Source organism: Zootermopsis nevadensis, unplaced genomic scaffold, assembly GCF_977971745.1.
Source record: "Zootermopsis nevadensis isolate Lab colony 2312 unplaced genomic scaffold, Znev_1.0 Znev_ptg000028l, whole genome shotgun sequence".
NCBI classification, from domain to species: domain Eukaryota; kingdom Metazoa; phylum Arthropoda; class Insecta; order Blattodea; family Termopsidae; genus Zootermopsis; species Zootermopsis nevadensis.
Window position 1 is genome coordinate 4,328,416 of NW_028259160.1, and position 27,591 is coordinate 4,356,006.

General features: G+C 33.4%; 1 protein-coding gene across 18 annotated transcripts in view; it reads right to left on the minus strand.

The window, feature by feature from the left end:
• The window catches only part of LOC110827600 (uncharacterized), a 264,274-nt gene that overhangs the window by 78,205 nt on the left and 158,478 nt on the right, over window positions 1–27,591 (minus strand). The window contains exons 5-6 of one of the 18 annotated variants that reach the window (XM_087356858.1): window positions 16,036–16,154; window positions 12,745–14,406 (exon numbers count right to left, since the gene is read on the minus strand). The exons of 10 other annotated variants lie outside the window; for them this stretch is intronic. In XM_087356858.1, the coding sequence (XP_087212984.1) occupies window positions 14,137–14,406; window positions 16,036–16,154 (389 nt within the window). In that variant the 3' untranslated portion in view covers window positions 12,745–14,136. Of the gene's footprint in view, window positions 1–1,073; window positions 3,944–6,475; window positions 8,206–8,937; window positions 9,550–11,467; window positions 12,026–12,744; window positions 14,407–16,035; window positions 16,155–17,819; window positions 18,228–18,912; window positions 19,032–21,827; window positions 23,324–23,427; window positions 23,547–24,058; window positions 25,018–25,703; window positions 25,766–27,591 lie in introns of those variants that run through there. 7 more of the 18 variants (XM_087356860.1, XM_087356859.1, XM_087356862.1 and 4 more) reach the window with 7 other exon arrangements.

The window sequence follows — 27,591 nt, forward strand, 5'->3', positions numbered from 1 at the left end:
TACCACATTTTACAGTTTCGCCAGCATGACTCCATCAAATTAAGCTAAATAGCGGATGTTATTCACAGCACAATGGTTATATCACCATGATGAGTCACACAGAATTGGTTAATGGCATTTCTTGCACATCAGGTGTAATGATTAAATAGTCATGACTTAGTCTTCTGTACCTCAGTAGTGGAATTCCTTTCATACAAAATTTAATAATGGTTATACCACCCTTAAGTGGTCTCCACATTGAATCAAGGCACAACACCAGCAACACAGGATACCCATGAAGGCAACACCCAACCACCCAAGTAGACACAGCAATACTTCTGTGAGAATTGTAACTCAGTCTTTACTGAAGATTTCTGTCTTCTGGGTTATTGCGCTGTGTAGTCTGGTCGATGTTAACCAACGTTTCAGAGGTCATACTGCCTCCGTCATCGCCCTGATGACGGAGGCAGTATGACCTCTGAAACGTTGGTTAACATCGACCAGACTACACAGCGCAATAACCCAGAAGACAGAAATCTTCATACTCACCGCTGTGAGAACCTCAAGTCTTACATCAGTCTTTACTGTTTTTCTGTCTTATAATTTTATCTGTACTTATTGTTTTACCATTTGTTAATGTTATTATCATATAAAATGAATAAACAATGCATTTATATTCTAAACTGCAGTGACTTGTATGTGTAAATAGTGTTGATGTAAAGTTGATGAAGACTGCTTGACAATCAAAACACGTAATTCAGACTTGATGCCAGTGATACAATGGTACATTGATGCAATATGTGCTGGAAATTGTTGTGTAACAAATGATAATATTAAACAAACTTATACTCCAGATTCTCATCTGAAAAAATGATATACCACATACGTTGAAATGGCATTATGGTAGGAAAAAGTTTGAGTGATGCACCCTGCCACACCACAGTGTACATAAATATTTTATATACTGTAAATAAGTACATAATACTTCATTGTAGTAGAAAGGGGATAGCACTTCCATGTCAATAATAGGTTTTGCTGATAAAATTAACATCTTATTTGGGCAGAAATGTACACTTTTTGGTAAAAATAGTATCTATAAACAAACCCAGTCCTTTATTAACACATATATAACTGTATGAAGAGTATAAGCTACATTTGAACCAAATGACACACAGATATAATTAGCCACAAAAAATACTTCTATACAGAATTACTTTTTTAAAGTGCACATATTAACCATTTTCATTGGAACATTACAAAATAATTTTATCACAATCAGAACAATTCATAAAAATGGGCTAGTTGCATTAATACTTAATCTTTATGAAATGGGAAATAGGGGATTTAAATCTTTGTACTACTGGACTGCTGGACTGGGTTAAGTGTTTGTCAATACAGTGCAACACACATAACATTCAAGTGAGCGTAAGACATGATGCAAGGAAGATAAAGGTTAATATAACAATGACATAAACTTTCTGAACACCTTAAATTCTTTGACATCAACATGAAATCTAAATATAATGGTAGACAAAGTTGGACAGCACATTAATTTATTAGTAAATAAAATTATTCTGTGATAGCTCAATCTGTAAAGTGACTGACTGCAGGCTGGATATGCCAGGTTTAAAGTAAGATTTCCTGCTTTCACTCATACAGAACACATTTGGGACCCTATCTAATATGTACAAAGGCCTCTGGTAAAGCAAATGGAGCAAGAGACAGACTGCTCATCTTCAACTCATGCTGAGATCTAAAAGGAACCAAGCCATACCTTCATGCATCCTATACATCTTAATGCTGCGGTTCACAGCATGGGGAAAACTTTAGTTTTGCTTCATTACCATTACCTCTGCCACAACTACCCCAAGTAGTTTCAGAGTTCTAAAATAAAACCATTTTATTTATTTCACAGGGTTAAGACATTTTGTTTACTACAATATCTGATCTTTTGAAAACCATTTCCTTCAAATCTCTCTTATTTGATTGCCATATATAATGGATACAAAAATTGCAGCCAAGTGATTAGCAATCGTGCTTCAAATTTGGGAGGTCCAAAGTCCAAATCTTGGTCTGAGACTTGTTATCCCAACTGAGACTTGCATACCTCAGTCCCTCCAGGAAAATGCTTGCACAGTACCTCAAATTAGTCCATCTGTCCAATTCATTATTCATTAAGCAGTCTGCCAATTGATGATGTATAGTCAGAGCTACTGACAGTGTCATTAAATAAACATGTATAGTGGGGTGCATATTGTAGTGTGAAGGTTACAGGCACAGCTGCATCTGTATTCAAGTATATAATTATTAAGTTATATATAGGGCATTGGAGATAAAGCTCCATGCATTCTTAATCTCAGAATGGGATGGAAATGGGTAGTAACCTTTATGAATCAACTGCTTCACTCCTGGAGAAAAATTATTAGTGTAGACATAGCAGTGATATGGAACAAATGAATATGCCCTAGTGCAGACAATACTGCAGCATGACAAATAAAACTTCTACAATGTGCATTAATTTTGTGCATTCTACATAAAAAATACAAAAATTACTGTCTGCAGATATAACTGTTCACAAAGTACCTCCTCTAAAATGCCATCACTGAATGTTCATTCTATGAAAAATAGTCACAACAGTAGATGTATCATTGTTAAACAACTTACAAACCAGCAAAGATGGAAGGTAAATTCTTGTAAATGTGGTACTCTGTAGTCTCTCAACAAATGTGCTGCATGTAAATGCTTTAATATGACTTACTAAATGTTATACACATTCAAGAAAAATAACTATCAAGAAACATTATGTCTAAGAAAAATGTGCCCAACACATGTGCAAAAATTTACTTACAATTGTGTTTGTTTCCATAAAACTCATGATCATACATTTTTATTAGATTTTTCTTGTTTCAGCAATTTGAGACACACATACTCTAACTTATTTATAAAAATTAAATAAATCTAATGTTACATACAGGTGGTTAATAAATGAGCTCACGAATCAGAAAAAAATTCTATGTGCCAGACATTTCTTCCTTAAGAGAAACCATGAACAAAAACTGTCGTCTGCAAACAAGTGATTATAACTAACCTGCACAGCAGAGGTAAGTCACTACTATTGCCAACACTTGGCAGCATACACAAATCAAAAGAGAGTAATGAATCATTAACACAATCATGAATAAAAGCAACTGTCAAGCTGTATTTTGCTCTAATCCTTTCCTACGTTCTAACATTTAAATAATTCAGTATCATCACTTTCCACATACAACATTTACAGAATAACCAATCAATATCTGCAAAGATAATTAAAAAGAAAAATAGAAATAGAATAGAAAATGTTAATGATGAATCAATGCATTTTCAGTCATCACAGATTAGCAGAGTAGTGGGTTTTCAGGTTTTGATTACAATTACAATCCCCTCATCTAGAGGTTATAATAATATAAAGACACACTACTGGGAATTAAACCCCAACTGTCCAGCCCAGAGCCTAGTCACTATATTCACTAGACCACCCTGGCTCCATACAAAGATCCTGTACAACAAATTAAGTTAAGGAATTTTAAGATGATCACTAAGAGGAAAAACAAACTTCAGTCACTGTTTTCACTTTATGTTCATGTGATATACAACATTCATACATCTGCTAGATGCTGGGACCGCACATGCCTAAGCATATGATTCTTATGTTTTGCCTTCTTTGGGCAGTATGGACACTGAAATTGTGGTTCTTTACCACACTCAAGGTTCAAATGCCGCAGTAAGTTTTTCTTGTATGTGTAGAAATTTCCACAACGTTGACACCTGAATGATCGAGCAAGATGTCTACCCCGACTGGCATTCAAAACAATGGCATCAGGATGTATGGTTACATCTCTTGATGGTGGTATGTCTTCCATATACATTTCTGCTAACAAGGGATGCATCTGAAGTTCATTCTCTGTTCTGGTCCAGTTTCCGACAACTGCAATGTAAAATATAATAAACAGTTACATAAGTAATATATTCTAACCGCACAATTTTTTCAAACAATTCACTACAATTTGAGTTCAAGAGGTGAAAGCAACACTCTGTGAGACTTGAGGTTTCTCATGGAGTGAAAGTATGGATCATATTCTTCTGGGGTGAGATGCCATGCAATCTTGTAGATGCATTTTAATATTTCAGACAAACATATCACCTCCAATTCAACTCTAAAAATGGAGGCAATCTGTTCCTCAGAAATCCTGGTAACCACCTACAAAACTACAGTGTCAAAACCCAGAAAAAACCAGTTATTTTTCAAAATTGAAGCTAATGTTCTAGAAATTATACCAGTGTTTCTATATGCCCACACACCCCAATTTCATTTTCAATCCATGCAAGATTTTTAAGTTATTCAGTGACAAATTTTCAAGTTTGGAAGGGATAAGTCCTGAGTGAGAAACAGTATGGAGGGAGGTAGTTATGGGCTGTTCCAAGGCACCATCCTAGCATCTTCCTGGAGATAGTTAAACTACAAAAAATTGTTAGGGAACCTGTAAAATATATAAAACTTGAACCATGACACCCCCAAAATATAAATATATGTGTTCCTAAAGTACTAAAATGTTCAATCACGCATGTAATTCTTCTAACATTTTATATTCATACAAAATATTTAAATAAAAGTTATAAATACATGCCTACAGCTCCAAGTACAAAATCAATCTTCTGGCTAAGAATAAGAATAAGAAGAAAATAATAATAATAATAATAATAATAATAATAATAATAATAATAATAAGGGTTAAGGTAATGGGGAGAGGTAGTACCTTTCACCATCATAATCTGACTATGCTGGACACTGGTCCTCACCCACCCAGGAGTAACTGAAGCGCAATACAGATGCTAGGCATCCAAGAGCCTCTCCTTGCTCAAGACCGTCCGTGCGTGGTGAAGAGCCACATCCGACTAGAGGTGACCCTGTTATATAACAGAACACGGCGGATCTAGAGGAGTAAACCTCGATAAATAATCCCTCAGTTCAAAGTGTGGACAACCGTGCAGCTACTACCAAAGAATTGAAAGACAAAGATCTGGAGTACAGGTCACCTAGGTACTCCAAGGGCTGAGGTTGGTTACGGCAACGAGGCAACTCAACGCAGGCCAACCATGGACACGCACAGCCAACAAGCCCAAGACTCACAAGAAAATCAATCAAGAAAGACAAGAGTGGCTTGGACAAGAGAAGAAATGAAGGAAGTCGTGTGGTGTCACATGTATGGTAAAACATTTTATAATATATGTGGCACTTGCTAAAAACAATATGGATCCCGGAAATAGCTGCTGCCCTATGTACCTTAGGGACAAGGTCTGTCTCGGGTACATGGAAGTACATACCCCATAAAGTGGTGAATAGATGGGATATAATAATAATAATAATAATAATAATAATAATAATAAGGTGCACAAATCGGACCAGCAGCCTTATAACCCTTAAAGTGCAAGTAAAACACAAAATAAACCAAAAATCTTGAAGAATTATGTATCTTGTTACCTAGATCTCTGCTTTTTTATATACCTGTAACGAGAGTGTTAATAACACTAAAAGTAATGAAACCTAAAACTACCTTTCTTTATGAGCGAGGCTAATTGACATCTATTTAAGGGGCCTTAGGAAAATCACAAAGTCCCACATTCATTGTTTAATTTCCTACGTCCCTCCAAAATAAGTAAGTGCATACTTTCTAAGACAGACAGACATGCTAAGCAGTGAGACAATAAACTCAATATAAATCCTAAGCAAGACACCTATTAACAAATGATTACATAACAATCTTTACATGATGATAATAATAATAATTTATTACATGCATTCGTTTTTGGTCTTTACTGTACATGCATTACAACATACGCATGATTCATGTGACCATGTGACACACTAAACCATTAAGCCACAAGTTAAGTCCAGCACATAGCCCTGCAGTATAGGGGATAAACTATTCCCATATGACAAAAGTTAAATGCTTCTTACTTAAAATGTTTCATAATAATGTGAGACTTTGTTTCTCACCTTAAAGAAAAGAACAGAGATTCAGAGTGTTTGACAACAGGGTGCTGAGGATAACATTAAGATCTAAGAAGGAGGAACTAACAGGAGGCTACAGAAAACAGCATAACAAAGTGATTCATAATTTATATTGTTGTCCAGATATTACATATTATTAGGGTGGTGAAATGAAAGAGGATAAAATGGGCAGGGTATGTAGCAAACACAAAAGACATATGAAATGCATATGAAATTTTAGGCAAGTTAGCAGAAGGACAGACCGCTTGGAAGACCAAGGGTAACATTAACACAAATCTTAGAAACGCAGGGTGACAACATGGACTGATTTCATCTGACTCATGATGGGAGACTGTGATGGGGCTCTTAAGAACATGGTGCAAAAATTCAGGTTCCATAAAAGGAAAGAAATTTCTTGAATGGCTGAATAACTGCTTCTCAAGAAGGACTCTGTTCAGTTAGTTTGACTTCTAAATACACAGCTTACTTTATTGTACAACAATAATTAGTAATATACATGTAATATAGAAACAAATTATTCATTGTCTCATAAAATTGTACAAAATAAAATTTCCATTGTATAGTTCATATAAGATATGTAGTTTCATTCATTTGAAAAGTTTTTTTTGCAGAAATTATCAGTGCAGCAAGTTCTTTTAAGTGACACAGAATTACAAATGAGAATAGAAAGTTGGATATTGTACATAGATTCCTCACTAACAGCATAGCACAGTTTCCAATGGGTGGCCTTTACTTTAAGTTCATATACAATAAATTATTCGTTATATGCTTGATTTCTATTAACCTATTAATTTTAGATAAAATTATTCACAACACAACACATAATTAGACAAATGTCCTTAAACTGAAAATTGTGGGTTGTTTAATATTATATTTATATGCTACAAATAACAGAATGTAATTTATTACATGAGTTAGTATGTTAGGCTCGACTCAACAGATGGTCATATGACTGAATCCTGCTTGAAGTGAATTTTCTTTACTGCTTCCAATTTTAAATATGTCGCAGAATGTTGATATTAGTAGCAGTAGTAGTTACATAAGTACAGAATCTGTTGGACATAACATAAAAAATTCACAATGTTGCTATGTTTTCTATTAGTTTATAAAAATGTAGTTAATACAAAAATCCTAGTCAGTTATGCCAATAAAGTAAAATGCAGTGGCCATATTGTTTCATAGTCTATGGAAAGCTACCTTAAAAATGTGAATTTTTCTCAATGACCTATCATCATTAAACATTTCTAGTCCTATATTACATGACACTAGTGTCACAGCCAACAAACAAATTTGTGCTTCTGCCATGTTATTATTAAGAATTGCAGGTAATAAAGAAGTATGAATTTGGGGTTCCCTCTACTGGCATAAACTTCATAATAAAGAACGTCTCTGAGATTCATCTAAATCTTGAAGCACTGAATGTTCAATAAATTACTTCATACTTTAAGAAACTTCAATCACTGACATTACAATACATTACATTATGCTATGCTATACCATACTATAATATATTTTATTACAAAACACTTTCAAAAAATATACTTTATACCAAAGTCCTTATCCCTAACTTGGAAGTTTTATCTAACAGGGGCAGGCTAAATTATATACATTATACTGGGAAGGTAAATCATTCATTTAGTGGGGGATATATGTATTTTCCTGCAAGAAACTTATAGATTGCCATTATAGATTATAATAGCAAATTTATGCAGAATACACTTGAGGGTAGCTCAGTGAGATTATTTCAAAACTATCAATAAGTCACAGACATTACAAGTTGTAAACTGATGCAGGATGTTTGCAGTACATATGTGATAGAAGATTGCTCTTGTGTCTGGTACGAAGTGGGCACAGGGGGCAATGGAACTGAGGCTCTTTTCCACACTCAAACTTGAGATGTCTCATCAGATTCCCATTACTTGAATAGCCCTTTCCACACTGTGAACATTGAACAACTTTATTTCCATTCTGACGTGTGCGGCCACAAGGTAATTGCATCTGAAGTTTCTTTGTAGCTGTGTTGTCAGGAACAGTCCCTTGTAGGTTAGCGTTATTAGCTGTATTGTCTTCTTCTGAGATGCCCTGGCACTGTGAGGCAGCAAACACATGGCTGGAATCTGACAACATCTGCTCCAAGTCTAATTCATCTTCAGGAATTACCCAAGTACCTGTCCTTGCTGAAAAATAAAACGTCCTTTTAATATTAATGAGAATTTTATTCACCAGCCATATCAATATTTACAAACTGCACAGACAGATTCACAAAACTATTGTGATTATAAATTAAGTACCCAAGTATGGACATCCAGAAATTTATACTTAGAATACATATAATGTGTGGGAATTGTTGGGATTAAATACATCATAACAGAACATTTGGCATTTCCTTTTCCAAACACACACCACTCTCAAAACTTTATAACAGACAATTTCAAAGTACCTAATGAAAACTTTATGCCTATCACAATGTACACTTAGATAACTTACAGAATTGCCAAAATATATTATAAACACAGATACAATGTAAGATTTGAGGTTTTCACAGCAGTGAGTATGAAGATTTCTGTCTTCTGGGTTTATCGCCCTGACGACAGAGGCAGTATGACCTCTGGAACGTTGGTAAACATCGACCAGACTACACAGCGCAACAACCCAGAAGACAGAAATCTTCACAGATACAATGGCTACATCATTTAAATAAAATACTAAAAATTAAGTTCAGTAGAGAAGTAAATGTACTGTTTAAAAGTCAACATTAGCACTCAGCACTGGTAAACCAATGGAATGGCACTGTGATATTACACACAAAAACAGAAGAATAATTAGCAGTTCATACTTTTTTAAAACAGTTTTAAACAGTTCAGATACAACAGCTTTATAACACGCTTGTAGTCTATAATGTAATTTCTTGTGATAATATTCTAGTCTCTGCAGAACACATGCTTTCAAAAAACTACAAACGTCATTTAATTACAAACATGAGTTACATTTTAGAGATTTTTTAGGCATGGGGCATAATCATATTATTTATGCAAAAGTCAAAAACATGCAAATGAGAGGGAACATGGTAAGGAAATAGTTAAGACAAGTTTTGGAGTATAACTGCATGTGAGCTGATCACTGTAGTACAGAAATTTGAGGATGCTTGCAATAAATATGGGTCATCAGACTGCTCTTGCGCTTTGTTCGAAGAGGACAATGTGGGCACTGAAATTGTGGCTCCTTTCCACATTCAAACTTGAGGTGTCTTGTAAGACTTCCTTTACTCATATACACTTTTCCACATTGTGTACATCGAAACACAATTCCTCCCTCTGTTGGAGGACGTCTACTGTCAGTTTTCTGTGACAGAACCAACTGTAATCCTTGCCTTTCTACATTCTCAAGAGGAATTTCTCTTTGTAAATCAATATTACAAGACATGCTGCTGGTATTTCCAAATACTTGAGGTGTGTTAGACACTGTCTGTTTGTCAACATCCAAATTCAATAGTCCCTGAGGAAACATCCATTGTGCCATGTCTGGAAATAAAATAATTAATCAACATTAGATGGATTTAACACCAAGAAGTTAATACAGTGTAACTACAAGTAAAAAGTATACATTTAAAAATGTACCTTGACAAACTAATTACCCTATAAAAGTCTTATTCATATAAAATTAAATAGTAACAAAAAACAAAAGTAATCTAGATTGACACAAATGATGTAACCCGTGTTAGGAGCTACTAATGAGTGGTGTAGAACTGAAAATAATAATTTTATTCTTATACTGAATATGAGTAACTCGCCACTGTTGGGATGGAAGGAGATTCTATGTTATGGATGAGGGTAATTCATATTAGTGAAAGGCATAAATACTACTAACAGAATGTACAAAACATTAAATAAATTTTACCTAATAATGTTATACAAAAGCAACAATCAGAAAGTAAATCAAAATGTGATTTGAGGATATATCTGAAACACAGAGCACATTCTTGTTATTAGTCATATTTGAATGAACCCAGGTTTGTATGAAAACTATAGAAATGTGGCCACCATTGGGATAATGTAAATGTTACATGTTTGTAAAATAATAACATTTATACTTATTTTTTGAGGATATTTTGATTAAAACAAATGTTATTAAAACATCAAAGTTCCCTAACAGACATAATATGAATGAACAACTTTATCAGCAATGGTGATCAGTATGCATGCATTACTGCCTGGTTTGGGAATATGCTTAGATCTATTGCAAACAAATCTATCATAACAGCTTAACTGAAATAAAATACTGAAACTGAAAACTAATATTAATTAAAGTGAACATAATATTTAAAGATGGAAACACCCCAATCAATACATCACATAAAGCATGCATGGAATAGAACTGTATCTTAAAAATAATGACTGCAGGAAAAGCAGTAAGCATCCAAATCATCCCTAATATTTCTTGAATAGTTCAAAATAAATGCCTTCATAGCATATTTTTTTATTACTTGTAGTTTGCATGTTAACTGCCTTTCAGGTGTACAGGTGATAACCACATACATAGTGTTCATACATTATATTTTCTATTTCAAAATGCTACAGGAAGCAACCATCTGGCAGAAATGAAATGCAGTTTTCAGAAAATTTTCTGTTCACATATGAATTTGTATGTCAGTATTCTTAATCTGTATTATACAACAATACCAACAACAACAGGAAATTTGAATCTCTGAATTATCAGAATTTGAACATAAGACAATTTACAAATATCTGTATCAACAGCTGCTCTCTAAACAAGAGCACACATTAGCAGATGTTGTTTCATTTCATTATTTCATTTCAGTAAAATGATCAAAATAATTAAAATATCAGTTCATCATAAGTTACGGGGAGGAGGATTTTCTTCGGATGTAACAACCAAACATTTTTCATAAAAACTTTTATTTCAGTAACAAAAATTATTTCTGTAACTAAAATGTAACTTAACAGAAATGGAAATAATAAATTTATCATACATACAAATGTTATGAATTGCACATAATCAACAGATGCATATGCAGAGCTATGACAGAATGCAAAATATTTACAGAATGTTTCATTTCAAATGCAATCCTGGTCTGTAATCTGGTCTGTCACAGTTTTCAGTTTCTTTATTATGATCGAGCAGACTGAGGACAGACAAGATCTACTAAATGGAATTGGAAAACAACACAACCACTTTGCAGCAAAACATGTGTACCTCCCCTTTACTTTTATTGCCACTTTATGTATTTTTCTGCAATCTACATGTACAAATATAAATAAGTATCTTTAAGTTTAAATGTTTACACATAGTTAATAAATTTTGGATCAAACGGTAGGAAATATTATATTTTCATTTATTTGAAATAATGAATATATTTAAAATAAATGGCATAATAATAATGATGGATAATTATAAACATCAAATAGAACATTTTTAGGTTGGGGTCGATTTATAAGAAGTTGTCGCAGCCAATCAATGATATAAACCATCTACCTCCCTCCAACGATATGCAAAATGGGGTTGGTGTGCTGCGATGACTCTTCGACAATATTTAGAGTGCCGTGGGTATAGAAAAATTGTGGAACACTGCTACAGTTCAAAGTTAACTTCCAGAATGTTTGCAGTGAATATGGGTCAACAGACTGCTTTTGTGTTTTGTTCGAACAGGACAGTGCGGGCATTGAAACTGTGGCTCTTTTCCACACTCGAACTTTAGATGTCTTGTGAGATTTCCTTTGCTCATGTACACCTTTCCACACTGAGTGCATTGAAATGCATTTGCTCCCTCTGTTTCAGGGTGTCCACTGTGAGATTGTTGTAATCCAGGTCCCTCAATATCCACAACTTCAATTTCTCTTTGCAGATCAATATCATTTGATGTATTGCTAATGTCTGCAAAAACTTGCTCAACTATGTTAGGCATCCTCCCTCTGTTCTCAGAAATATAATGACTACCCACATTTAACAGTCTTTGAGAGATCATCCATTGTGCCATATCTGTAAATAAAATAATTAATTAGAATTAGCAGTAATTAATAACAAGTAGTAAGTATTTAATTTTTAACCGGTATATTTCCTCTAATATAAATAGGTATATTTTACAGTAAAGGTGAACTGTACACATGCTGAATTACTGAGGATAAGAAAAGAAGCTGTTGTTTGAATATTCAGTTCTTTCTAATGCTACATTTACTGCTGAGATTATGAAGTGCTGAATGATTTATAGTAGTTTTAATATGAATGATTAATTGGACGGGTACATCTGTCCAAGCATTCATCTGAACATACTAAAGAAAACTACAAATAATCTCAGTCAGGCAGCTGAATGGAATTTTGTTAACTGAATAGGTGACATAATGGTAAATGGTACAATGAATGACAAATTGAGGAGGATGTGAAAGGGATCAGCCTTGATCTATTTGATAATAATATCCAAGATGTGCCACTGGTAAATGAGAAACACCACAGAAAGCCTTCTCCAAAATAGCTGGTCTCCAAACCCAGATTTAAATCCAGACCACTGAAGTATGAAGCGGGAATGCTAACCACTATGCCACAACTTCAGTCTATTATATGCATATACATCTTACTAAACCATGTAAATGGGAAAAGTTTGAACCCTATGTAAACACAATCATACACACAATACAATAAATAAATAAAAATACCAAAATATCTGCTATGTAAACTGAATGTGTCATAAAACAAATACTGTGTCATATTGTATTGTTTATTTTGTATACATTTACATGGCACTTACAAAGCTATTTATCACATAATTAAACTTACTGTAAAATATGTCATGTTAGTAATATACATGGCTATTTACAAAAATGCAAAGTATGCATTGAGGATGACATTTTAAGTTTTAGATATAGCTTTAATGTAGCATCCGGTCCTTACAGTGATTACACGTAATGAATCCTTCTCAAGCAATCAGGCAAGTCAATACACAAGAAAACTATGACATTTTGGAAAAACGTCTTTGTCTCCTTCTGCCATCCTTTGGCTAATTACTCACCATCAAAAACATGAGAGTGTGAATGTGTATGTGAACACACGTCGCCCAATATGTGTTCCTCGTTACATCATTCCCTGATAATGGAGACAGAAACAGTATGATTACCCCCCCCCCCCCCACTCATGTAGCTGATTGCCCAAAAATATTTCATTGTGTATATATGTAATACTGGCAAACTATCATTTGATATTTACTTCGCTCAGAATGGAAAGGCTGGAAAGAAATAGCAAACAGCTTAAATGTCTTTGTACCAATATCACTTTACAGTAACATGTTTTGTCATAATCCCAATCTCAAATGATTCAAGTACAAATTTTGTTTCACATCTGATGAGAGTGATTCCAAACCTCAAATCAATGCCTGTGTACATGATAAAACTACAATTATAATTTCCCAAAACCAAATATTCTATATACATTTTTCTCCTTCAACATTTATATTGATCACCTATCAATTCATGTTACATGACTCAGTTGTATGAAAAAATGTACAAAAGAAAGAAAGAAAGAAAGAAAGCAAACATATCAGAAATGGTAAGAAAGATTCATTAAATTGGTTGATTCATTAATGGCTTTTAATATAATATTGTATGTAAGGTTGTACACAACTATGTGTTCATGAAACAATAAATAAAAAGTCCTAAGAAAAATAAACTAATCTGCACACATTGATGACATTTTGTCCATTACAAATACAATGGTTATACCACCATAACTCCACTACAGGTGTAACTGATGCACTATAATTATTTCACAGTCTTGTTTGTGAAAACAGAGTTACTTTGTGTGGTTGAGACCAGCATTAAAATGAGAAATTTTAATTTACAAATTCCATCCCATGACAACCAAAAAGGAAACCACTTTCTTCATTCTTGTAAAGATAATGGTAATCAAAATAAAGATCAAGTGTCATGATTCGAATAAGTATGGTAATTTTCCATCTTGGAAGTTCATTCACATAGGTATACACACATTTCTATTATCAGTCAAGGTGGTACATAGAATGCCTGCTCAGAACAGCTCACATTTCTAGTAGTCACATGCTATGTAACAGACGTCACATGTTGCTACATCTGACACTATCACACCTACTGCATTCTTGCAGTTGGACGTTCATGTTTTAATATAATATGCTGCTTCAAATTGCTTTTAAGTTTTGACTTTTTAGGGCAGTATGGGCACTGGAACTGTGGCTCCTTGCCACACTCAAGTTTCTGATGTCGCACTAAGCTACTTCGATATATGTAATGTTTCCCACATCTTCGACAGTTGAACACATCCTCTTGTGCATGCTCGGCATGAGCAGCCCCTATTTGTTGCTGGATTCTAACTTCACATCCTTTGTTGTGGGGCATATGCTATTAAAAAAGTAGAAGAATGTTAACTACAAACATCATACAGATTAGGAATGTACATAATCCTAGCACCAACAATCAGCCCTTTTTATGGCAGGATTGTGACTAAAGATCTTACCTTCCTATGCCAAATAATAAAGAAAATCAACATGGTTCATCCTTTCAATGTTATGTTGTAATAATTTACCTCTTGGCAGAGTGTCTAACAGATTTTGACACAGAATTTCAGGTACAATTCAAAATTTTCATACCTTTTCTATGCAATATGCAAGTGAATTAGGTAAGCAGACAATACTATTCTAGCTGCACATCATAGGATAAACTGGGAAAATAGGAGCATCTGTCAAGAAAAGCTTTGAACAAAAAAGTTTCAGATTTAGCCAAAATATGTTGAAATTGACTGCTAAAAATATATGTCTGGTATGAGTCATGGTAACTGTGGTAAGATACATTTTTTAGCATAATATAAGTAAGTTGATGGAGTGTTAAAATGAAAATTGGTACTTTCTGGGCATTTTACACTGTCTTCGTTTTAACCAGACACGATGTTTTTGAAACACGATGTTTCCACCTTAAGGTAATAAAAAGGATGGAAATAAAGGGTTCCTACTTAGCTGAGCCCATTTGAATGAGCTATTCGCAATCAATAATCACTCTTTTATACCTGAGGATTGAATGAAATCCAATTTCTGAAATAACATGTCTTGATAAAACCAAGACGATGGATGATGTCCAAGAAAGTAATCATGTTTATTGGAAGCCAGTTGTTTCAGATCAACACACATACACATCACAGTCTGATGCAGATATTTGAATTAGGATTGTGTATGGATTAAGGCTTTAAATAACTAATATAAATAATTTCAAATAAAAATAATCAGGATGGCTTATTATTTTTCAGTGCAGACCATACAAAACTAAAGATTTAGATTATGATCTTCTGGGTTGTTGCACTACATAGTCTTCGGTTGTATACTATCAAAACTGAAGATCGAGGCAGTATGTTTCCCTAATATTACTGGTATACAACAAGACTACACAGTGGAAGAACCCAGAAAACCATAACCTAATTCACATTCCAGTAGAAACATCAAATCCTACATAATTCAAAATTTCTGTGTGGGCAAAGGAAAATGTCACATAAAAGAAAACCTCAAATCCTAATCACATAATTCACCTGCAAAGTAAGTGTATTTTCATTAACAATCACCCCCCCCCCCCCACCCGGTTGTCTGTAACTAATTTAAGACTAGCTGGACCAAGCAACAGCACTTAGGAAATGTGGAAAGAGAAAACACAATGATTATCACCATTATAATTGATAAATAAGATAGTTTTTAAATATAATCAGTGTGTATTGATACCTTTAAAACAACATTCTATCATATATCTTTATAGTATGGCAACAGACACTATTTGGGAAAATATAATAAAAGTATAGTCTCAAACACAAAATTAAACTATATACTTGTGTACATAACATTAAAAAAATTAATTCCCTAAGGGATAAGGTGCCAATATGAGCATTACGAATAAATAATTTCAACTGTTCGTGTAACTTCCTAAGAAAATAATTTTATTTTGGAAGCTCATGCATATGTTTCAAATTTTGTACAAAACCACAATTCTTACCCCTTCCAATTGACTTCTTGATCTGCCCATCTGTCTATCACAAACATAAGTCTTTTCCAATGTCTTGGTTGATTGTAATCGACAGCCATATCTAGGCCAAACCCCAGGAACTTCTGGATCTGAAAATAACAAAACAATTAGACTTATAAACAAGACAAAACGTGCCATAGGTGTTTTCCACACCACATGTTATGTATACATTGCTTAATGTTATCTCATTGCATGTATATAAGAACAGTAACTAATAATAAAAGCAAACCTTCCATTTGCTATAACTATTTTTTTTATATACTCACATATATATGACCTAATTTTGCAGAACTGATACATGTATAGGCTAACGCACATGTATGCATAAAAATGCCATTAACAATTATTGAGAATGATTTCAGATTCACTTCTTTCAAGAAATCAGAATTTCTTCTAATGTTACCACTGTAACACATCATTCAGTACAGCAGTCACATAATTGATAAACTGTAGCATGAGAAGTCTGTACTTCCTCCACATGAATATAGTTGTCCTTTGGCTGTAGCACATCATTTTTTTAAAGAACAAGTTTGCAGCTGATGGATAAATCATAAAACAATGAAAATCTGGAGAAGAATTTTAACTGTACTCATACATGATAGTAGACTAGACAAAATTAATTTAAAATTATTTTAAAGTATGGTTCTGTAGATATCAGTTTAAATTAATTTTGCTCATCTGTACTGGCTTGTGATTTGTTAACTCTTGAACTCAATCAGAGCAAAATGCTGTCTACTGACGTGATCTGAGTGGCCTGTGCACATTTTTGCAGTACTGCATCCCTTTCTATAATGAAAAGATTATTACCACCCACATTAAATATTTCATTTTAAGTCAATATTTAACTTTTAATGTATGCTAAATAGGGTATTTTAACTCCCATACTTCAGGGCTGAAAACTAGACTTTAACTCTGGAGTCATATGTATGTACGTATGTAAGTAACAGTTTAGTGGTATGCTAGCATGATGCACAACCAGCTGAATCATATGTAAGTAATGACACACAGTGGACAGATGTTAATAAAAGTAACAAATTGACATATTTTACAGGAAATTATTAAGTAATATGTGAATCTGTTTAGAACAGTATGTCAGTACCAATTTTAATTACCACGAAGTTTCAGGAGAAATTAATAAAAATAACAAATCAACAAATTTTCAAAAGAAAACTGATGAACAATACGTTAATCTGTTTACAAAAGGAAGTTAGTAGCAACTGTAATAAATTAAAATGAAATTTCAGCTGTCTTTCCTAACCCAGTAGGCCATAAGTCAATTACAAATTGTAAATGTGGCCCACAGGTCTTGTAAGTTTCAGAACCACAGGGCTAAATATGTATAAGTTGAATTAAAGACAAATGTGAACACCTCTAAAACATAAAGTACTATCTATAGTTTTGACATAAATTGATGTGACTGGAGACCTGGCCTCAGGATTCTATTCCAGACTCCCAAAATAATATGATGCATTAATTGCAAGCTGTTATTTGTATGTTCTTCTCTGTTGTGGGAATGTAGGTAGATACCAACATTTCAGAGAAAAATACTGTCTCCATCTTCATTCCTGAGGAATAACCTTGACATCTTCACCGCTGTTGGAGCATCAAATTTCACAAGCTGTTTCCCACAATGTAGCACATAAAACGTATTTTGAACATCAGTGTTCTTAAAAAACTTACTGCATACATAAAATACAAGGAAACCATGAATCTCATAATATAATTAATCAATTAATGATTTATTGTTGTATGGGTTAAGGCTGGAAGTCTTTATTTTCATCCAAGAGGTCACATGTCACAAAATATTAGTATAAATAACTGGTATCATATTAAACACTAACAACTAAAATAAACAAAAAAGTATTTTCACGTCCAAAAAAATATATAACCTCTACTACTGATTTTTCTTAGCTTTTAGTTAAAGGACCTTTGTGTACAAAGAAAATATGTTGCTTTAAGTTTCCTTTTAATTTCACTTTCTTGGGGCAGTATGGGCAATGGAATTGTGGTTCTTTGCCACACTCAAATTTAACATGTTGACATAAACCTCTTTTATGTACATAATCTCTTCCACATTTTGGGCACTTGTACATTCCTGTTCCTGATTTATGAGCATTTCCAGACTGCTGGATGTTCACTCCACTGAATGAATGCTCAGACATCTGTCAACAAAAAAATAAACATCTATAAATACCTGTGCAAACCAAGTTTTAAAAATTTGTGTAATTCAACTTGAAACTATGGCACGCAACATAAATTAAAGTAAGTTTACACAGTGTCCTAACTGCACATTTTAACCGATTTATAAAGAGATCAGATACTACCTCAAAATATCTACATAATCCAAAATCTGAGTTCTTAATTTATTACATAAATATAGACTATCTTAAACATCTAAACTATTGTTAATAACAGATACTTGACTGAAGCAATCTCAAGTTTAGTCACTCAATAATTATAAACAGTTTAGTTGCAAAGGTGATTCAAAAATGTTCACACAATAAATGAGTAATTTGAAGCCAAACATAAAAACTAAAGTAAAATTAATGTAACACAAATTTTGGAGTGGCTTTCCTGTAGGCCAGATACAATGGTTATGCATCCAGTAGCATTTATACACATTTTAATGTTAATGTAGATCTTGAAGTTTTCATGATGATGCAGTCATCTTAGCTGCTGCACAAACACATCAAGATCACCACTCATGCAGGCTACAAAATGTTTTATCAGATACATGCATGTGAAAATAGACATGAACTATGCAATATACTGACTGACATAATTATATGAAGAAGTCACTTAAATTTTAGACTAAAGAATGTTACAAGACCATAAAATGAGTCCCACCTCTACCAATTGGTTTAACAGATCTTGTGCAGTAGTCATATCATCCTGTGTTCTCTGTTGCATCAAACTGCTTGATGAATGTAATGGTTGTTCATAACTGGACCACAACTCATGAATCCCTGAAACAATTATTACAATGGATATTGGTAATTACTCTACAAGCAGAAAAAACATTGTGGTGGTATACTGAAACCTAGTCCTTTACTTGAAACCTGTGATATGTAACATCACCCCTAGTAGTTGACAAATGAGTTTAGTGTTCAGGGATCTGCTTCTATTGTAAATGTTTGTTAACCTTTATTATTCAGTAATAGGGTCACTATTATGACAAACAATTGCCTAAAGAAGTCACAGCCAACTCTCACAATGTTCAGTGTACCAAATATTTCACAGAAAATGGGCACTATCTAACAAAAGTGGTAAATTGTGTAATGTGGCAACTGAATAAGTTATTGAAGTCTGTCTCAATCTGTATCATATGGGAATAGGGGATTTAAACTTCCACACTATGAGGCTGCTGGCCAGAATTTGTGTGTGGTTAATAATTCAGTGGTATGCTGGTATCTGGACAGCATAAAAGCCATACGTATTCGATAATGGTTAACATCTGTACATGGACTTGAATCCTGTCTATGCTTCTCTTTTGTGGTTCTCCCTAGTTCTTCAAAATGAAATTTAAAACAGATTCTAAACAGTATATTTCAATTTTTTCAGATTTTGGAAATAACTTACATGAGATACCACTAGATAACATTTTCCACCGCACATACAAAACAAGAACTAGCTATTATTTACATTGCAGGTTACAAATACAATATATAATTAACTTCCTTTATAAAATTGGTTCCACAGGTCCCCTTTCCTTACACTTGAAGATGTATACAAACTTACCTCCAAGTTACATATCATTGTGCAGAAAAAGACAATAAATAATTCAGAGAAAATACTCTCATGACAATAAATCATATCACAAACCATTCAAATCAAATGGATTTTAATTAGATTATAATGAATACAAATTTAAGTTATGGAAACTATTTGTATATGTACTGTCTCTCATTCTTTGTTTTGCTCTTGTTATACTGCTTCGAGTGTCCTTTCACTTCTGTCTCTCTTGGACATTATGAACACTGCCACCGAGGTTCCTTGCCATACATAGGCTTCAAGTGTAGCTCCAGATTTCTTTTGTGAACAAATTCTGTTCCACAATTTAGACACTTGTAAAATGTCTTCCCAAAATTTTCACCAGGCAACAGATTTCTGACTCCACTAAATGAATTTTGAGGCATCTGTCAAGAAACAACATATTTGGAGTCAGAAAAACTGTATACATAAATGCTGCATACATATTACAAGTTCATATGATTATTATTTACATTCAAACAATTCTCACCATCTCTATATGCCTTGTAAAATTTGATGTTGTCATGGTTTCACCAAAGAAGCTCTCCTCTGCCATGTTCTTGAATGGGAATAGTAAATGAGATTCACAAAAAATGGTGATGCAAGTGCTGCAACAACCATCACAATGTAAAGTTAAGAGAGAATTACATCCAAGAAACAGAAATACGGCAAAACTTTATATACAAATGTCTCTACAACAAACAAAATCCATGAGGAGGAGGTTTTCATCTACCACTCTGAAATAAAATGTATGATGTTTTAAACTTTAAAATGTATAAATATAACATTTTAAATGTCTTTCTTAATACATATTGCACAATTCAATGTGATTTTAACCTCTTGCACTGGTAACAGGAAGGCCTAAATATAAACACAGGTGATCACTGCTAAATGTAAGTATTACTTTCTGTAAAACAAAAACACATATGTTCAACCAACTTATGAGCCAAGTATAAACAATGGATATGTGACACTTGGAAAATATTATATCTATATATTTTCATAACAGAAGCTGTTTATTTCATGTAAATGATAGAGAAATATCTTACAAACAACTGCCAAGAGATACTGGAAAGCAATGAGTTGTTTAAGAAGCAGAAGTGAACTTAAAGGCGTTTCATGCTGCTAGCAGCAGTCCCTGCATGAGATTACATTTGGCACCAATGACAACAGTTTCTGTCATTACTAAAACCTGGAGACACTTGATCATTAAACAGTTCACTAAGCCATATTCATTTTTGTATGTTGTTACATTTTATTTGCAACCAAAAAATATGGTTACATAGGGCAAAATACTTATGAAAACACAACATGGTATTTTACCAATTACTCCCATGTGTGACGTATACAAAATCAGATTGCAGTTTTCTGGCTTATAACACCATGCCTTGTGATGCCCTTCTTCCAAATGGAAGTAATATGTTCCTCTGAAACACTGGTAAAAATCTGTAAGACTACATGACATTAAAACCCAGAACACAATCCAATTTACACCACCATGAACATTTTAAATTTCATGCCAATCTAAAGTCATCTCACAAAAAAATTAGTCATCTGGGTCATTCTGAAAATAACCACACACTGTAAATTTAGAGGTTTTGACGGTGGTGAGAAGGATGATTGAGCAGCCCCAAGAGAGGAGGATATGCCTCATGGATGATGCTCCATGGTTGGAATGGATACCTATCATTTCTCACTGAAACATTGCCCTTGCTATGTCCTTAGCATAAAATCACACAGAAATCTGGCTGGCTATCTCCTGTCCTTAAGAAACTATATGCAAAAAATTAATGTCTATTTTATGAATGCTGTTAGTTTCTGCAGGAGTATTTGAACTTCAATAACTTTTAAACTAAAAGCTGCAGTAATTCTGGATTAAGTGAAATATGTATTGACTATATGTAATTTTTATTGATGGAAATATATCATAGAGCCTTTGTTGATATGTACTAGGAGGAATTTATATGTTCAGCAAGCCTAGTAAAGAGTTAAAATAAATGCATCAAATTACATCAGTATACATATACTACATTTATTTTTGTAAATCAGTAAAAGTATGTTGTATCTGATTTCCATCTAATAATTTTACACTTGAACAGGCAGAATCCCTTAGCCATAAAAGTACAACATGGATTTCCAGTAATTTGGAGATATCTACCAGTAACACCAGCATATTATCAAACTGCTAACCCCAGAATTAAAGTCCAGCCAGTAATTTTGTACAATGGTGGTGCAGAATGTTCTCAGAATTAACAAGACGGCAAGGACAACACATACTTTCCGTAAGTGTACATTTTCAATGTATTCACTGTAAACAATGCAAATACATTTGTACTTCAGCTAATAAAATGTCCACAGAGTTAGCAAGCACACCAATTTATCCTACATTTTTAAATTGGTTTTTATGAGAATCCTCATTTTATACATTAAAATATCTGTAAATATTAAAATAAATACAAAATTTCCACATAAGCTTCAAATAAAATTTTTTATCTGATGCCATTTTACATCTGTCTAAAGAAACCCATACAATTTTAGCATGAGAAATTCAATATAACTGAACACTGATATTTTCAATTATATTACTACATCTATATATTTTTTAATTATGTTAAGAAAGAAAGGTAAACATTACTATGTAATGCAATAGGACATTCATTTACATCAACAGTTTAAAATAAATTGATGACATGACAATTCCATATGCTTCTGTAGCCTTAGAATAGACTGCTCCCATCTGATGACAGCATGTCATAATACTGATAGATTTATTACTACATTTTTATTTTAATATTTGCTGTATAGTAGGGGAATGTTTATGCTGTAGCTACTCTGATGACACTGTCACAAATTATTCACATCTATAGTACACTCAATGATGGGAGAAAGTGATACATACTACACAAAAGGTTCCAGAACAAACTAACAGCAACTATTTTCCTCCACAAACCAGCAATAGAGGAGAGAAGATAGAACCCTGTCCAAAATAATGTGAAAGGAGAAACAGGAAAAGTCTTGAAAAGGGGCTCTGATTGGTCAGTCTTATTTCCCTCAGCCTGTTTCCTCTAATTTCCTACAAAAATCTGCCTACATCATGGCTCTACTCACTTCTACCACTAGGACATAAGTAGTAGCATCCTTCAAAATGCTGATTAGCACCTAAATGACTACACAGTGTCACAATTCAGAACATCTCCATCTAAATAATCAATGTTGTGAAAACATCAAACCTAAAAAATTAATACTAATTTTTGCTTTGCTGATTTCTTTCTAAAGAGCCTTTATGTACTAATATTATGTGTTGCTTCATATTTCCCTTCAATTTAGTTTTCTTTGGGCAATATGGGCACTGGAACTGAGGTTCCTTTCCACACTCATGTTTCATGTGCTGTCGCAAACTCTTCTGATGTATGTAATCTCTTCCACAGTTTGGGCACTTGAACAATTTCCTCTCTGGCTTTGCATTGAAAGGTAACACTCCAGCTCTACTGAATGAACCTTCAGACATCTGTTGGAAGAAAAAGCAAGTCAGTAATGAGGCACAGAACTAACCTATTAGAAAATAGCAGTCTTATTTATCATCTACATTTCTTCATTACCAAATTTTCTCACCTCTTCCAAGTGGCATAACAAGCCTACTGCCGACATGGTTCCATTACCAAATCCCAGCTCTGTAATCGTCATAGATGAGGCCAATGGGTGGTCACAAACAGAAGATGATTCAAGAAATGCTGGAACAATAATTAATGAACAGCTTTATATACACTACAGCCAGGTGCTCTAATATCGTAACCTTAATGTACAATATTTAATGGCATCTATATAATTTTTAATATTATTTTCTTATTTTCATTAAAATATATTATTGTTCATTCATCTCAAAGTTATCTGTCACACAATACTAATCTTCACTCTATCTATGCTAATTTTCTGGCATAAAAAGACATTTTTATTGTTAGTTCATACTATGGTACAATTCCAAACACAAATTTCATCAAAGATAAGTGGAGAGCACTCTTGCTTCACAGTCAGGTCACATATGCTGTCCATCCTTGCTAAAGAACTTTGGTTTCCTCGTCCAAATTCTAAAGTATCTTAAAACAAGCCACAAACACTTCCTTCCACACCTTTCTTCATTTCCCAAACACAATCATCCACTCACTCAACTCTATACATCTATAAAGCTGAGGTTCCACCAAACAAAAAAAAAAAATAACATTTTAGGCTTAAATACGAACATCTGTTAAGACTCCAAATAATGACTTTTATTTTTGAAGAAATAGTACATTTTTTGCCATCATTTAAAATGACATAACTAGAAACTGTGTTTCAATTCCAAGTAAATTTTTGTAACTGCAAGGTTTATGCAATTTGTCACAAAATAAGAAATTTGTTTAAACAATAGATTTTTTCTAACATAAAAATTGTGTTAAATAAAGAAGTTTTGATAGTTTCAATATTTATTGCTTAAATACAATAAGTTTTAATAGTGATTACAAACAACAGTGTTCAACAATAAATTTGGGTGTTACACAATACTTTCCCTACCCTCACAACTTGGAAGAAATACCTGTTGAAAAGACATGAGGAGGTTCATAATACAAACAAATTAAAACACAGTTATTGATAATTTAACATAAGTCAAAAATATTAACTCAGATTTAAATGAACGTACATCTGTGAATACAAAATTGGGAGATCTCTGTAAATTAATCAAATACAAAACTTAGAGTTAACAGCTGAAACTTAATTAAAATATATAACAAATACAATTCAATAATATATTTAACAGATATTTAGATTGCAATGCACCACTTAACTCATATAATAAATTATCAGAGACAATTTAAATAATATTTTATACATAAATACTCAGTAATATGCTAGCTGACAGTTATATGGCATACAAAATAATTTGAACATGTGTCTCTCTTATTCTTAGGCAAGCTACTTTCTTGCCAAAAGATTATGATGTACAAATACTATATGCTTCTTTAAGTTCTCCTTCAGTTTTGTTCTTTTGGGGCAATGTGGACACTGAAATGTGGGTTCCTTGCCACATTCTAGTTTCAGGTGACGCCACAAACTTCTTCGGTGTAAGTAAACATTTCCACAGCCTTCACACTTACAACATTCCTTTCTTGACTTCTGAGAATTACCATGCAAGTGAGTCACACCTCCTCCAATTGAATTCTGGGACACCTATCAAAAACAAAACATACTCATTGTCTGACAAGGGTAAAGGTTAACAAACTCATAAATTTAACTCCAGACTAATTTCCATGTCTTCCCTTATGGAAAATAATTATGTTAGTTAGCTTAATTTTCGCTAACATGCATCAGATTTCCAGAATTTGAACAAATCATGAAATATTTCATCCCTCCATGGGGGGTCCAGTTTTTCACATAACTGCAGCCAGTGATTTCTGTTCTCCCATGCCAAGCATTCCTTCCTGTCTGCCCTCCCACCTACCTGTGCTGAGTTCACAGATAAACTAGACACCTCTTTACCTTTTCAAATTAAATTCAATCTAATAAATGTCTTCTTTATGTTATGTTTACTGTTGATAATTTTTTATTGTCATTGTTGTGAAGGAAAGAAGGAAGGTCTCTACAGAATGAGCCCAATATCCGGCCCCCAAACAATACGAGTGAATATGGGGCACTACTGGAATAATATTGATGGGAAAAACCAAAGAACTCAGAGAAAAAACTGTCCCATTGTCATGTTTTCCACCCTAAATGGACTGCCTTAGTGGGTAGCCAGGGTCATGTCATGGTCCATACAATTTTCTTTCAAAATCTGTACATTTGGTGAAAATGCACTGTAAAACAGTGAAGGGAATAATTACACACACTGTTGTTATAACTTCATCATGGATTCTCACCTCCTTATGACTCTTGTATAAATCCAGCAACACTCCATGACCAAATGATGATTCACATGCATCTGAAATGATAGTACATTTTTATAAATAAAGGTTAGAAATTATAACATAATGCAAAAGTAAACTGCTAGAATAATTAAATGAAGAGGGTGTGACATGTAACAAATGAGGAAAGAAGGAATACATACAAAGTTTTAGTTAGAAACCCTGAAGGTAAGAGACCACATGAAAGACTAATGCATAAATGAAAGAAATATATTAAAACAAATCTTAGCAAATTGTAGTGTGAAGATATGATGAACTGGGTTCAGCTAATTCAAGGAAAGAATGAATAGTTGACTTTTGTGATAATATATGTCCTTTCATACATTACAGCTTAACATTAATTTTATCCTTTATACCAATTGCTGTCACTTACTCGGACATACATATTTCAGCCCTATCACTCCATCATCAGTGCCTCAGTTGTCAAAATTCCACCATTTGGTTCCCTATTACTTAAAAACTAATATTACTCATATCATATTTGTCATCACATTTTAAACCTTGTACAAATGCTAAAATAACTATTTTAAACAGTTAAATACATGAAAATAATTTAAAAATTAATCTCACCATGCACTTTCACTGGGGCTCAGTGTTTACACCATGTGCTTCCTCTTTGAAATATCTCTCATAAAAACATCTGTACAGAGCATATTGTGAAATTAGGGGTCAGTGGATTTTGTTATGTGACTGGTATATTTAAATCAATTTCTGCAGCCTTGCTTAAAGCAATTGAGTTATGTTCTTACACGTTTCATGATCTTGGCTGCAACAGCAATACAGCTCATAATGCTCATTGAACCTCACCACACTATATCTGTTACAGAATAAATCAGGATTAGTTCATAATGACTTACCAGTCACAAAGAAATTAATCAACTTCTTCAAAAATACTTATCACCAGAAAATGTATTTTCTAGTCAAGCAAATGTTTATTTCATAAAGTTTGTAACAACAAAATCAATATATTTCAAATAGCATACATGTCTAAGTCACAAAACCCACCTACAAACATGGTTCCTAAAAAATATTTAAAGTTTGCAAATGTTTATATTTTATATGTGCAGCAATGTTAGATTTTCGCTTTGATTTCAAAGGGCAATAAGGACACTGAAATTGAGGTTCTTTTCCACACTCCATATTTCTATGGCGTATAAAACTACTCTGATGAACATAATTTTTTCCACAAGCTGAACACTTATATCTTTCATCTCCAGCATCCCTGCCTTGTAAAGAACCTACTTGTGACTGAGATACAGGTAGATTTCGTGACATCTGGAACAAAAATAAATGTATCAGTCTGACAACATGTATCAACAAATCTTTTTGCTCATATATACAGTTTACTATTTTACCCAATTGCAAAGTTGTGCATTAACAGTGCAACCTTGGTCTCTTCAAACCTTTTATTCACAAACTTATTGCCTAAGACAAAATAGTTTCATCATGATTAAAAGCAAAAAAATCTTCTCTACTGCAATCTTTGTATTTGGCCAATATTGATGGAAGACTTTGTTTCATTCACCTCATCACCAGTAAAAACAAATTAGTTTCACCAGCAAAGATAATAGCATGTGAAAAATTGAAAATGCAAAATTATAAAATGTAGACCTATACATAACCACCAAACTCTGGTCCACTTTAATTTTTATGTACATATGTTCATTCTCATTAAACACTTTAAAGTTTCACTAATTTCATATTTCTGACAGAAATAGCAATTCCCACCTCTTTCAACTGATTCACAAGATCTACTGCTGTCAGGGGTCTGTCATGGGAACACATCTCACCCACACTCAAACATGAATGCAATGGATATTCATAAATAGACCATGTTTCCTTA